Genomic DNA, 14165 nt, shown 5'->3' with positions numbered 1-14165 from the left:
ATGTTGAAAATTTTATTAGGTTTGTGATTTTTGTTGAATATTTTTGTGATGTTTTGAGTTTTATAATTTGACCAGTAGAAATGAAGATGCTTTGGCTACTGACTTTTGATGGTAAATTTGCTTCTATTCCAAGTTTTATCAAATTCCATTTCGGTCAAAGTTATGAAAATTATTGTTGTTTAAAAAAGATCTTCAACACAGGCTGAATTCACTATGTCTTTCTTCCCACAAACAAATTTTGCAGGTTCTACAAAAATGAATGAAGACTTTCCGAGAATAATAATTTATTATTGACAGCATATGATGGATTTTAAATTTTAATGTCATTTTCTATTTTTAAAAATATCAGTTCTTTTTCAACACTTGACAGTCTTAATATTTATAACAGGACTTTAATGCTGATAACTGGTTTCTATGGCAACTACTCTGGACCCCAGGTATTTGTCTGAAATTAAAAAGTACATATAGATTATATTTCAATGAGAAATGCAGTTATTTATTTTTGAATGTAAGATTCAAGTCTTGAAATAAGCATAAGAAAATAAAATACAATAAAAGAACAAAGTTCTAATGTCCCTTGTGGAATTATATGCAACTGTCATACAAGTGAGAGGTTTAGCTAGCTTTAAAACCGGGTTCAATCCACCATTTTCTACATAAGAAAATGCCTGTACCAATTCAGGAATATGACAGTTGTTATCCATTCGTTTGATGTGTTTGAACTTTTGAATTTGCCATTTGATTTGGGACTCTCCTTTTTGAATTTTCCTCGGAGTTCAGTATTTTTGTGTTTTTACTTTTTGTGTTGCAAATATTTTATCTCTCCAAGGGCAATAACTTAAAAATAACCTTTTTTGTGCTTTAAACTTTTGCTAAATATCTAAGGACAATATCTAAGGACTGAGAGCATAGCAATGTAATTTCCGATATTATTAAAATTATCAAAGGTCACAACACTGAAAAATAATTGATTGGCAATGAATTTCAAATTAGTCAGTCATTGCTGATATAAACCTATGATATATGTTTCACAAAATCTAGCAAGAATTGTACACATGAAAGTGCTAACAACGCGATTTTCGATATATATATATATATATATATCATATTTCCAAGGGACATAACTCCTAAAAATAATTGATCAGAGTATCATCAGCTCAGTAGTCAGTACTTTGGTACTAACATGATTTTTAAACAAACTTCACTTAAATTGTCCGTTTATAAATTTTGAAATTATTAAGAAACTTAGGTTTCAACTCCCTCAGGCAAAGTTGGCTTTAGATGCATTTGGTTATCTATTTTAGGTATTTCTGACATATAGCTCTTCAATGGTTATACTTATACTCAAATGTTTGGCTTTGAGCGTTCATGATGAAGGTAAATCCAGAAAAGCGGTTCGTACACAGAAATTATTAAAGTCTGGTTTTCAATTTTTTAAGATATATGTTTTGTGAAATACTGGCAAGAATTGTACACACGAGAGAGCTATCAAGACCAAATGGACGTCCAGTATTTCTATGTTCCACATTTGTTCCAGGCATAGCAAAATGATCAGTATCAGTATGCCAGCCACAGAAAATGAAAAGATATAATCAAAAACGAATTTCCAGCAAGATATTTTTGCATCAGCTGTAATATGAACTAAAATTCATACATGATTTGAAAGATGTATAGTCTACTTTTTTATATGATATATGTGGCTTAAAATGTATCTTTATAAATTTGGGTGCAAAATAGTGCAATCAAAATAGATTCTGTAGATGAAACTCAACAGCATAAAGTTAACTAGATGACAAGAGCTGTCAAAATGACAGTAAACCGGATTCTTTAACATTTATTTGTGTTCTGGCATTTATCAATATTACAAGGACCAAAACTCCTAATAGGTAAAATTTATGATTATCAATATCAAACTTGACTTCCATGTTGTCAACAATAACAACATATAAACTAGATAGAAAATGACCCTCTAGCAGGACAAACAACCGTAATTCCTGAACAGTAAAAGTCAAAATCGTCATTATTGAACTTGACCTCCATTTTGTTGTCAGTAACAACATATTAAAATTTTATAAGGTTTGGTTGACTGGTTCATGAGTAAATGCACGGACACGACATTTTTTAAACTTTCAAGAACCGTACCTCCTGAACGGTAAAAGTAAAAATCGTCATTATTGAACTTGACCTCCGTTATGTTGTCAGTAACAACATATTAAAATTTTAAAAGGTTTGGTTGAACGGTTCATGAGTAAATGCACGGACACAACATTTTTTAAACTTTCAAGAACCGTAACTCCTGAACGGTAAAAGTCAAAATCGTTATTATTGAACTTGACCTCCATTTTGTTGTCAGTAACAACATATTAAAATTTTAAAAGGTTTGGTTGAACGCTTCATGAGTAAATGCACGGACAACATTTGGTTGCCGCCCGCATTAAATCTAACAGTATGTCAAACTATGTCCAACTATGCACTTTAAACATTATATACTTACAGTAGTGTCTGTTTTAAGACCTAATTTCTTCTCTATATTCATAGCTAACATCTGAGATTTAAATGCCAATGTTTTAGTCTTCTCGATAACTTGTTGGTAAGGGGAAATAGCTTGTGTTCCCATTACAACATGACCCTGTAGAGATAAAAAAATATACATAAACTCGGCAACGTCTCAGGACAATAGTCGCACCTCATGGACAATAAACTTACTATTCAACTCATATTCAGTCAATAAGTATACAATATATGCTTTATTTGTTACAAATAGTTAGAATGCAGAATTTATAGACCTATACCCTGTCAAGAGTATGTAGTCAAGCATATCACATATCGCATTGTTCGTATCAGCAATAACATTGATCTAACACTCCCATATCAAGTCTGAGATTTTGAGTGAAGCTATAGGGAGTATAATTGGTCTAAAGTTGATACATATTCCAGCAACAATATGGAAAATGTTATTATAATCTGATCTTACATATCTTAAAACCACCTACAATAGTACATTATTCACCATTTTTTTAATATTCGTAAAAATGATTGTCTCAATCATTTTTTCTTCAGTAAAATGGTAGACCTGGGCGCTGACATTGGTGTCCCATTTAATTATATAGGAAACTAATAACAGCATACAGAATTTAATTAATTGCTATAGGTGCAAAACATTCTAATGATTGAGGTTGATAGAAGTTCCTGTTGTGGTAAAGTTTACATCAAAGGAATGGTATCATCTTTATAAAACTTAGATATAAAACTTAGATATAACTAATTAGTGTACAATTAATATACACAGAAAATGGAAAAGTGTTGGAGTTGCACAAACTAGGTAACTACTATAGTATTCAATGATAAAATCAACTGAATTTAACAAACAGTAAACCTGAGAAAAATTCAAATCTTTTCACATCTTCAATATATGTGCAACTGCATAGAAAATTGGCACAATATAGAAGGAAAACTGTTGATGTTAAGTACAGCGCAAACCATTCTTTATGTCTTATAAGACAGAGAGGAGCTGTAACTAGACTAGGTTTAAAAAACACAAAGAGAAAATCAATTTCCACCAATACTTACAAGTTTAGAATCAATTTTAGCATCTAGACGGGCATTTCGTATCAAATTAACGATCCATCTTTCTGCTTCTTCTTCTGTCATATTTAACTTCTCAGCCAACATTCTATTTTCAAAAATATAATCATTTCTAATAATCATTGATTTTTAGAGGGCATTTTATGTCATTTCCTTTTGCAAAATAACATCTGTATTTGTTTTATGTATTATACCGTATAGCGGTCTATTTTCGCGGGTGTAAAACTTCAGAATCTTCATTTTAATAAAGTATACGAAATATTTTGGCGGTTATTATTTTGGCAGATTTGAAACTTTTATCAATAACTTTGCATTCACACTTTTGAATTTGCAGAATTTATTTTGGTGATTTTGATCTATCAGCAAAAATAAGCGAAAATTTACACCCCGCAAAAATAACCCGCTATACGGTATTACTTAAGTTTTTTTTTGTGGCAAATTTGCCATATCAGTAGAAATTTATCATTGGACCATTCATTATCACTATTAGTGACACCTTTAAGTGTTTTACTGCAAAAAAAAACGACTACTCTTTAAAACTGATGTTAAGACATGCGAGTTAATATCAAGTCTAGTACATGTATGTGTATGAATGTTTATATTTATTACATTTGAAATTGTGTTTCTATACCAGGCCCATATTTCACAACTTTAAGGTTCCACTAAAGTCAAAATATAGGACACTACAGAAATATCTAAACTTTGCCTGTATTTTTCAACCTATATTGAATAAAGTCCTAAACTATGGGAACATATGTTCATTTAAACATACTCTACATATACACTCTGTAAAAATTGTAAATAAACTTGAAATTGTTATGTTGTGGCCAAACCCGTTTTGGGGGTGAACACTTAATTTTCAAAAAAATCTGGAGGCCTACCAGATGACTTTATTTGTTTAAAATTGGTATAGACAAATACTGTTACATGTAATGCAGTACAAGCTAGTGTTTATTTGTCAAATAAATATGTTTCAATGAGATTTTTGTCCAATTTCTGTATTGTACCTTTGATATGCGTTCACTTAAATACATGAATTTAACTGAAACTCGTAAATCCCTACATTTTCTTAAAAATCAACATTAGCTTGTACTGCATTATATGTTACAGTATTCATTCATACCAGTTTAAAACAAATTAAGTCATCTCACAAGCCTCCAGATTTTTTTGAAAATTTAGTGTTCACCCCAAAACCGGTTTGGCAACAACAATAAACATTTCAAGTTTATTTAAAGTTTTTACAGTGTGTATATGTAGAGTATGTTTAAATGAACATATGTTCCCATAGTTTAGGACTTTATTCATTATAGGTTTAAAAATACAGGCAAATTTTATATGTTTATGAAGTGTCCTATATTTTGACTTTAGTGGAACCTTAATATCATTTTTGCCATCACAAAACAATTTATTCTGTCCAATGTGATAATTTTAGATTCTTACTGTTTTCTGAAACATGTTATAAATTGTACTATTCATTGCATATTTATACATGAGACAATTTACACTACTTACCTTATACTGATACATTCATGGATTCTACAGAAAGTCTCAAATATCAACAGTCTGGCATTTTCTATGAAATCTTCTAAACAGGCTACCAGGAAAAAGTCGTTCACTAAAACCTGATAGAAAGATAAAGTTTACTTACTTAGTGTTCTTAGTTAGTTGGCTTGACATATTTTTTACTTGATAAATATACCAGTGTTCAAGGTTTTTCTTTGTATTGGTAAACCATGAATTTAAATGTTCAATTAAGCCAAATAAAATAGTATGTGTGGTTCCAGTTACATCTGAAAAAAGTTAGGGTAGGTAGGTAGGGATTTTTTTTTATTTTATGGGTTTTTTTTTACATTGAGTCTATGGGAGCATCATTCTGACTTTTAACAGTGCTTAATGAAAAATGACAATAAAATCTTTAGGGTAGGCTAATTTCAAGACGAAAAAGTAGGGAAGGTAGGGTCACTGGAGCCACACATATATTTTTATTTGGCCTAAGTACAGAATTACTAAAGGCTTGTATGCCATCTTTGGCAAAACTACAAATTCAGTTACCAATGAAAGAAAATTGGTATCCACTAAAATAAATGAATACAAACTATGTTATAGTTGTTTTGGTGAAATGCTTTTCATACTTTTGTACCTGTTGAAAATATGCAACTTTAGGTTTTATTCCTACTATCTGATGGCTTATCACCAACTTCTTATAAACTGAAATATTTCTATCTCTATTTGACTTTGAAATTAGTTGTTTAAAACTGTTTGTAATCTGTAATACAATTTCATTTTAGGGGAGAAAGAATATATGTATATTCAAAATAAAAAGCCTGTCTAGTTGAATGAGAGGACAGTTTCATCTAATATATATAATAAATAGGTATTGAGCACACTGATTTTATTGAAGTCAAACACTAAGAAGATAAAATTTTATACACTTACTTCTTCACATTCTCTGAGTTTCTGCTGGGCTCCATCAAAATCAAAGTTGACGTACAGACATTCTACAAACTCTGTGATTGGATCTTTGTAAGTATAGGATTCCTAGAAGAGAAACCAATGTACATATTTTACATATACTAGTTTGGGATACTTGTTAGTTACAGATTTAGAGAGGAAAAATATCATTTACATAAAAATTTAAAATGTTAAAATATTTTACAAACTACTTGTTACCATCTTTATAAAAAAGACTCATAGAAGAGATAATTATGGTCATATGCAAGCATTCCTTTTAAAGAGAATTCAAATGCGCAAATTAGATTTGCATTGGACAGTTAGTTCATTTCATGAGGGTCTATTTTTCTTTAAACACACTTCTCTTGTTGAAAATATACTTTACTGAGGAAATATTTGCTATTCATGTTAATATTATATTTAACAATTACATGTAGAAGATTCAAACCAATTACATTTAAGATGTTTGTCTGAGAATTAAGAATTCCCATGTAAAAGCCAGTAGTTAATTGTAGAAAAAAATGTGTTCATGTCAGTTAAGGATAAAACTAGTATCACATTTTTTTCTTTCTTCATTTTTTGATACTTTTTTTAATAATTCTAAAAAAACTATGACATTTGTTTCTCTTCCTTTAAATTTATATACGTACATAACCATTTATATTCATCTATACATAAGTTTACCTGTTGTATCACTTTGACTAAATCTTTGAGTACAACCCTCCTCCTACTTTTGTTTGTGATAACTGCTGTTGTTAAATACCTCAGTATGTGTGGACAGGTGGTCTGTATAGCATTCAGGTACCTATTAATAAATAAAAATAGTAACTAACAAGAGAGGGAAAAGCAATCATGGGGAGTATCAAGTTTAAATGATACACAGAAAACATGAAATTGGACATCATGAACATCATTGGGGGTTAACTTGTGTGCATTTATATATAAATGTTTATATCTACAAAAATTAAGTAATGAGTAAAAGGAGATGTGTGTATATGTCAATAGCACAGAAATTAAATGACACAAATAACCAGACATACTCAGAATAAATTTGAAACAAGAATAAATATTTGTACTTACAATGGCTGATACAGGAACATATCTATGATAAGATCTCGTCCTTTTGGATGATTGAAGAAAACAAACAAACTCCAATGTATCAACCATGTTCTCTGTTGTAAATTCTGTAAAGCTGATCCAAACGTCTGGAATAAAATAGAAGAAGGATAGAAGTGCTTATTATTAAAACAATGTTTGTATCATTTGTTTTAATTAGATTATGCCACAAATTTTCAGCATCAGTCCCCCAATTAATGGTATGATATTGTGGTAAGCAAGCACAAACATCTAGATATGCACTTTAAAATGTATGATTTAGATGTGTTTTCTTTCCGTTGTATCAAAATGGAAATAAAGAGCTGTATTAAAAGATTTGCTCGCAACAATTTTTTAATATGTCAACTGATGCCTGCAAATCTTCAATGATTTTTTAGAAGAAACTAAAATGTTAAATGATAAGTAGTTTTACATATCTGTGGAATGTTTCACTGTATCCAGTGACTAATTAAATTTGTATTAAGATAAACATAAACTCTATAAAAAATATACTTTGAAAAGTGTCAAACACGAGATATACCTAGTTAACTTACATTTCCATCAATGATTTCTTTCAGTTTAGTTAAATCATCTAACGCTGTTTCCCAATTCTGCATAAGTATCTCAGAGGCCAGCTTACCCCATAGAGCATCTAAAAAGTTCTTATCTGTAGACAGTAACTGTTAAAACAAAGGTTCACAAAGTTATATCTAAACTTAAAATAGAAAATACTAAAAAAAACTTATTTGTTTTGTCTCAGATTAAAATATTACTTAAAGTCATATGAAACCAGTGAGTGGCGAAAAATAATATTTATCCAATTCTTGAACCAATGCATGTATATATCATAAACTTGGAAGTCTGCGCATGATTTTGTCATTTTTTACGCAAATATATCGTATAATCGTCAATTTTTTTTTCTCTCTGTCTGTTAGGGACGACATCAAAAGTTCAATGAAGGATAAAAAACTTAATTCAAATAGTTTTTTCACTGACCCCCCTACTCCCCTATTAACTTAATTTGGGAAAAGTTGATTGACCCACATGGATATATGTAAAAATCAATGTCGGATAACCAAATCTTGCAGCAGTTCAACCCCCCCACCCCCAAACTATTTGAATTAAGTTTTTTATCTTACATTGATCTTTTGATGTCGTCCCTTATGATTTAACAAATATGGCTGCTCATTAAATGCCGTGTTTTAAAGTCGAAGTTTACCGATTGTCACCTTATAGTAAATAAATAACAAAAAGCATGGGTATTGAGCACGTGTTTAACATGTACAATCAGATAATTGTTTATTTTAATGACAGATCCATGCGTATTGCGATCACCGGATTTTTACGAGGAGGGTTACGCTCAGGTCACTATGCATACGGAAAATATGTCGGCGAATTGCTTCCTGGAAGCAAGCAATTAAAAACAAATAAACTTCTTCTAAATGTGGACAAATTAAAGAAATTTCCTTAGAAAAAAGTATATGTACATAAGTTGTATAATGAAAACTATCCATTTAGTTATAGAAAACATATGCATGATTTTTTTTAATTTGAGGTTTCTTATGACTTTAAGATGGTGTAAGCTAGAGAGTAAATAAGTGATTTTTTTTTAATTCAGCTGATTTTCAAACAAGATAGAGTAACTTCATGATTTTTTTTTTCATGTTTATACCTTTCAAGCCAACTTTACAATTTATTCCTGCAATTTTCTAAATGTTGATGTATTCATATAAGGGATTAATTGATTGGTTGTTGTCTAGTGGGCCGTAGTGGCTAATATTTCATGCATCAGCAGGACAAGAAGAAATTATTAATAAATACAAGAATTAGATCCTGCAATAAGGAGTTGTCTCAAATGATAGGCAGGAATTTTGAATGCGACTGTAAAATAAGGGAATATTGGAGAGAGAGAAAGAGTGCAATGACTGAGGCATCAGATTTATTTTCCCCATTAAGACTAGATATGATTGCACATTTATGCATCCACGCAGCTAAAAGGACGCCCCTCTTTGAAAAGAGTTTAATTGTTGGATGGAAGAAGACCAACAGATGACCATAATTCTATTCTCCAGTCACCCTTGGGGTACGTATAAAAGAAGATCTAAGTTTGACATATTATAAAGTTAAACATTTGTTATTTTACTGATTGTAAATTAAAAGTTCACTTACCAGAACTCTGACAAAGTATAAATACTCGGCTGCACCAGAATAATTTCCACATTCATATTGAAACTTTGCAAAGTTGTATAGAGTGTCTATCATTTTACTTTGAAACTGTAAAGAAAATGAAATATATCACATATATGTATGTTTCTTAAAGAACTTTACATTTCTGTTACGTTAATTTTAATTATCATTTATATAGAATTCAGTAACAACAATTTTAACTTTAAAAATTTTAGCATAGATTTTTGGGCACTGGTAAACTGACTTGTATTTTGATCCGATTTGGAAATAGATGTTACACTTTGACAACTGATATAGCACTAAAATCTTTTCTCACTTAATAAGCATCAATAACGAAATTATTTTCTTAATGTAACATGTAAAGTTTTTATAAGAAATACATTAACCCAAATGCCATTGTTCCACATGACAAGCACTGTTTTTATAAAGATATCCCCAATAAAACTGTTGAAGACCAAAGATGTAGCATAAAAAGAGAAAGTACATTCAGATGGTGATTTTTTTTAATACATCAACACTACTTACGCCAAATTCTTTACTTAGGAATTCAAAGAGCTGTCTCCCATCTCTGAAATATGTCAACATGGTTTATTGCTTGATGAATTACATTTTTAGGCCAAGACTTTCATTTAATATTTATTAGACTGATGCCTTCAATTCAGATCAATCACCATGACATGCGCATGATACCCATGCTACCAAGTTAACAGAAAGTTGATGAATATTGAATGTGAAAACATATCATACAAAATAGCACACTATGAAACATTAAACTTAATATCAAATTTCAGGCAGCTCTGCTTCACAGTTTCAGACAAAATGCAATGTACAGGTCATACTTGACAATTATAAATAAGAATTTAGAAGTATTTTTTTCAACAGGGAGGTGATTAGAAGTAAATGTGGCAATGAACATGTATCACTTTACATACATGGAGCATGCTTAAACGAAATTTGCTACTGAATAAAAGATTTATAATTTGTACATGTTGCAGTTCCAAAGAATGTGGAGGAAATTCTAAGGGACAGACATACAGATGTAAATCAGTATACTCCACATTCAGTACTGGGGTAACATAATTTTTTTTACTGATTTACTTTTATGACATATGGTCTATATAAGCATAAGATTAAGATTTAAGCACAAACTTAACAAATAATAGTAACTCACTGGTTTAACCCAACCATAATGTGTGTCTCTACAAAATGTAACTGAAAATCAAAGATTTATGATGAATAGTCACCTTGAACTCTGGACCTGTCTAATGACCTCTGGATCTTCAAATATTTTTGTGATAAGTTCTGTTTCACTCTGTAAATATTTTAACTGTGATACTACATCAGTTCTTTTGTCCTTCAGAGCTACAATAAAAATGCAAAAGGCTTATTATAAAACAAGGAAACATAGAATTAAGATCCTGTTAGATGTATGTGATCATGGATTCATAAAAATTTAGTTTGCTTCCTTGAAACTCTTTTTGATACATGTAGGTCTGAATAAATGCAGCCAAAGACAATTAATTTTAATCTTGTAAATGAACTCTTTGTAGCTCAAACAATACTACATGTAGTTTGAGACCATGAAAACAGATATATTTTTTGTTTAATCCATGTTCTTTATAATACATATTTTCAGAATTAGTGAATAGTCTAAAAATCAAAATTCAACCAGACAATTGATAGTCTTTGAATCCTTAATTACATTTGTAAGTAATATTATAGTTCAACCATTGTCAACCATCTTCTCGTTTGTATTACAGTAAATCAAGTTTTGTTCTATTCCAATATGTCATTTAGGTCGATGCAAAGCACTAATTCAGGCATGTCAGGAGTGGTATGTCAATTTCTATTTTAAAAAAAATTCTTCCTGAATCCTTTCACAAATTAATTCATATTTTCGTATTTCCTTGAACACATTTAGAGAGAAAGGGGTGCAAATGCACCATGTGCACTGAGACCAATGCTTAGTTGAATTATTGCTGAGGTGTAGTATTTGTTTGATGTGAATAAGATATAATGTTTATTATCTATGTAACTGTAAAAATATAAATGAACCAACCCCTGAAGTGGTGATTGTGCGGTAGGGTAAACGAGTGGATACTGCTAGGTATTCACATGTACAGTCATCTTGAAAAAAATTAATATGTCTACAATAAAGACAAAAACACTCAAGTTTTTACCGCCAAGTATCTGTTTATTTCGCCGACATGTTTCACCTATAAATAGGTCTCATCAGGACCTGAGTGTTATTGTCTTTATAGTCGACATATTTATGTAACTGTATAATTACTTTGTGGTACATCTTTGTCAGGATATAAATTTTTATGTACATCCATTGCAAAGTCCACCATGTTTGTATTACTGAGAAGATCCAACTTCCCTTTTAACATCTGTTTTTCATCATACAGCTGAAAACATAAAAATATTTTCTTAACTATAGACTAATATATGTGCAGCGAGAGTTATAGACAACACAAGTATCTGAAACAACATTAATAACAGTAGAAATCAAGTTATTTTAAAACATTCATCATTACTTCTAGTACTTTCAATACTTTAAGTTACTGATGAAGATCTCACAAGACACAAAGATTTTCTAGTGACCGAGAGATATGATGGTAGTTCTCTGAGTTGCGATTCTTTTGTATTATATGTCTCCGTTATTTCCAAATGTTAATACTTTTTCTATTTATAATTATAAGGATAATTCTTATTATCAAACACCTACTGTACATGACCTAATTCTACAAATAAATAGCTCGACTTTCAGAAACTGAACATTGTTTTGACATAAACAGGTTGGGAACAAATCCTCTATATGGTGATTATACTTGTATAGAGGGATAATCCTTCTATAGAGGGGTAAAATTATCCCTCTATAGACGGGTATTTTTGTTTAGACTGAATTTAAATCAAAATAGGGCAGAATGGCATTCTCTTCTTATTATGGCAGTAACCTGGAACAGTTGATGCACCAATTAAGGTACTAAATTTAATGTGCACATGTCCAGTTTGATGCTTATCCGACTATATATAAAATCTATTGTTCACCATGATTGAAAGCTGTGATGATCAGGTAAATTCTACTCAATTATGCCTCACTGAACGGAATTTATATTGTTAGATTTAACATGAAATTTAAAGGTCAACTATTCCTTTTGTTGTTGATCAGGTGTTCAGATAGGTATACAAAAGATTGCAAGTTTTGTAACTTTAGCACAAAACTGGTTATTCCAATTTTTAGTAAAGTGCATATGTTGATGCATATAATGCTTGAGATTGTAGCCAATATAACTAGAAAATGCCATTCTGTCCTAATTTGCTTTAAATCCAGTGTAAACAAAAATACCCCTCTATAGAGGGATAATTTTATCCCTCTAAAGAAGGATTATCCCTCTATACAGGTATAATCATCATACAGGGGGTTTAATCCCAACCTGATAAAACATTTTTCTAACATTTCCAGTTACTCTGTGCTTGATGAGGGATTTCTGAAAGTGGTCAAATAAGAAATTAATCTAAATCTAGAATACGCCTTATCGCTATTCCAAACTGACCAAAGAATCTGTCCTGCTTGAACTATTGACCAACGTCATATCGCAATCACTTTTCAATTGTGGCCTCAGATATTTTGTATTGTGGCGTCAGAACTTTACGGGAACCTGTGTATTGTCCAGTAATGGCAGGAAATAGCGATAAGGTGCATTAATCTAAGATACACGACCATAAAAGGGATTACGTCTGGTCTTAATTTTCAATCTTGTTGATATAGGAGAGTTGTTTGTAGTTTTGGTTTTCTATTTCATCTTTTTAATTGTTAATATCTATAAAATATTTCAAATCGAAAGTACCGGTATCGTGTTTTGTATGGTCAATACGGACCAATACGGAAAGGTTATCTATGACAGATGGGATAAACAGTCATTTAAATCGTAGCTTGGGTCACGATACGTTTCTTTCTGTGTGATGTATGTTTATTATACTGCTTACTTCTTTCACAGATAAAAATTCTAGTAAAGGGAAGACCAAATGACGGTCTAAATACTGTCCCATTCGCGAAGTCAAGTCCCATTCCGCCATGCTGCCGGTGCGCTTGTCAAAAAGAATTATAAATCATAAAACAAACGTCGGGTACGGATAGGAATATTCTTTTTTTTTTCTTTTTTTTTTTTTTTTTGTAAAAACGCGAATAGTTTTAAATTGCCAGAGGCGGATTTAGGAGGGGGCAGGGAAAAAAATTGGTTGCTTATATAGGGAATAACTGAAGCGTGACTGGAGCGGGTCCCCACTTATGAAAATTTCTGGATCCGCCACTGATTGCTCACATAGATATAAGTTATGACACCTGATTTCTCGTATGTGTATCAAAATTTTAAGTCTTCATAATTTGATTAAATTGACATAACCTCGGTTTTGAATGTATCTGTGTTATTCTATTGTTCATTTTTTTTTTTATCGAAATATATCATAGCCATGGTACTGTATATCAAATTCATAAACAAAATACGTCATTTTGATACATCAGTTTAATCAGAGACATATAATACATTATATGTCTCTGGTTTAATGTATCAAATCTCTTTAATTCGATAGAACTTTCGATAAAAATTACAACTTTTTATTTCTAAATAAAGAAAGTGGGCGAAGCAGAAACTATTATAAAGTCAACCTTTCTATTATGTCGATCCGTTTGTATACATACTGTACATACGACATCTGTCGAATGGAGGTTTGGAGTTTGCATTTCAAAATGCAGTTGACAACAGAAAACATTGATAAAAAAATCTTGATAATTAGATTGTTTCATCATTTTTTAATCTTATCTGCTATGGAAAAATTAACTGCGA

At 30.8% G+C, this 14165-nt stretch overlaps 1 protein-coding gene across 1 annotated transcript; it reads right to left on the bottom strand.

Moving 5' to 3' along the window:
• Nucleotides 1-267: 267 nt before the first annotated feature.
• On the bottom strand, nucleotides 268-13442 carry LOC143050837 (eukaryotic translation initiation factor 3 subunit E-A-like). The gene is made up of 13 exons (XM_076223948.1): nucleotides 13309-13442; nucleotides 11609-11726; nucleotides 10563-10680; nucleotides 9844-9886; nucleotides 9301-9405; nucleotides 7686-7811; nucleotides 7117-7241; nucleotides 6721-6841; nucleotides 6022-6123; nucleotides 5098-5207; nucleotides 3571-3673; nucleotides 2495-2629; nucleotides 268-445 (listed from the first exon to the last, which is right to left on the bottom strand). Exons 1-13 carry the CDS (start codon nucleotides 13396-13398, stop codon nucleotides 422-424), a joined length of 1320 nt encoding a protein of 439 aa, XP_076080063.1. The 5' UTR covers nucleotides 13399-13442; the 3' UTR covers nucleotides 268-421.
• Nucleotides 13443-14165: the final 723 nt, after the last annotated feature.

This window comes from Mytilus galloprovincialis, chromosome 1 (assembly GCF_965363235.1).
Source record: "Mytilus galloprovincialis chromosome 1, xbMytGall1.hap1.1, whole genome shotgun sequence".
NCBI lineage: Eukaryota > Metazoa > Mollusca > Bivalvia > Mytilida > Mytilidae > Mytilus > Mytilus galloprovincialis.
Note: the sequence above shows the minus strand (reverse complement) of the source record. Positions and strands in the feature narration are given on the sequence as shown.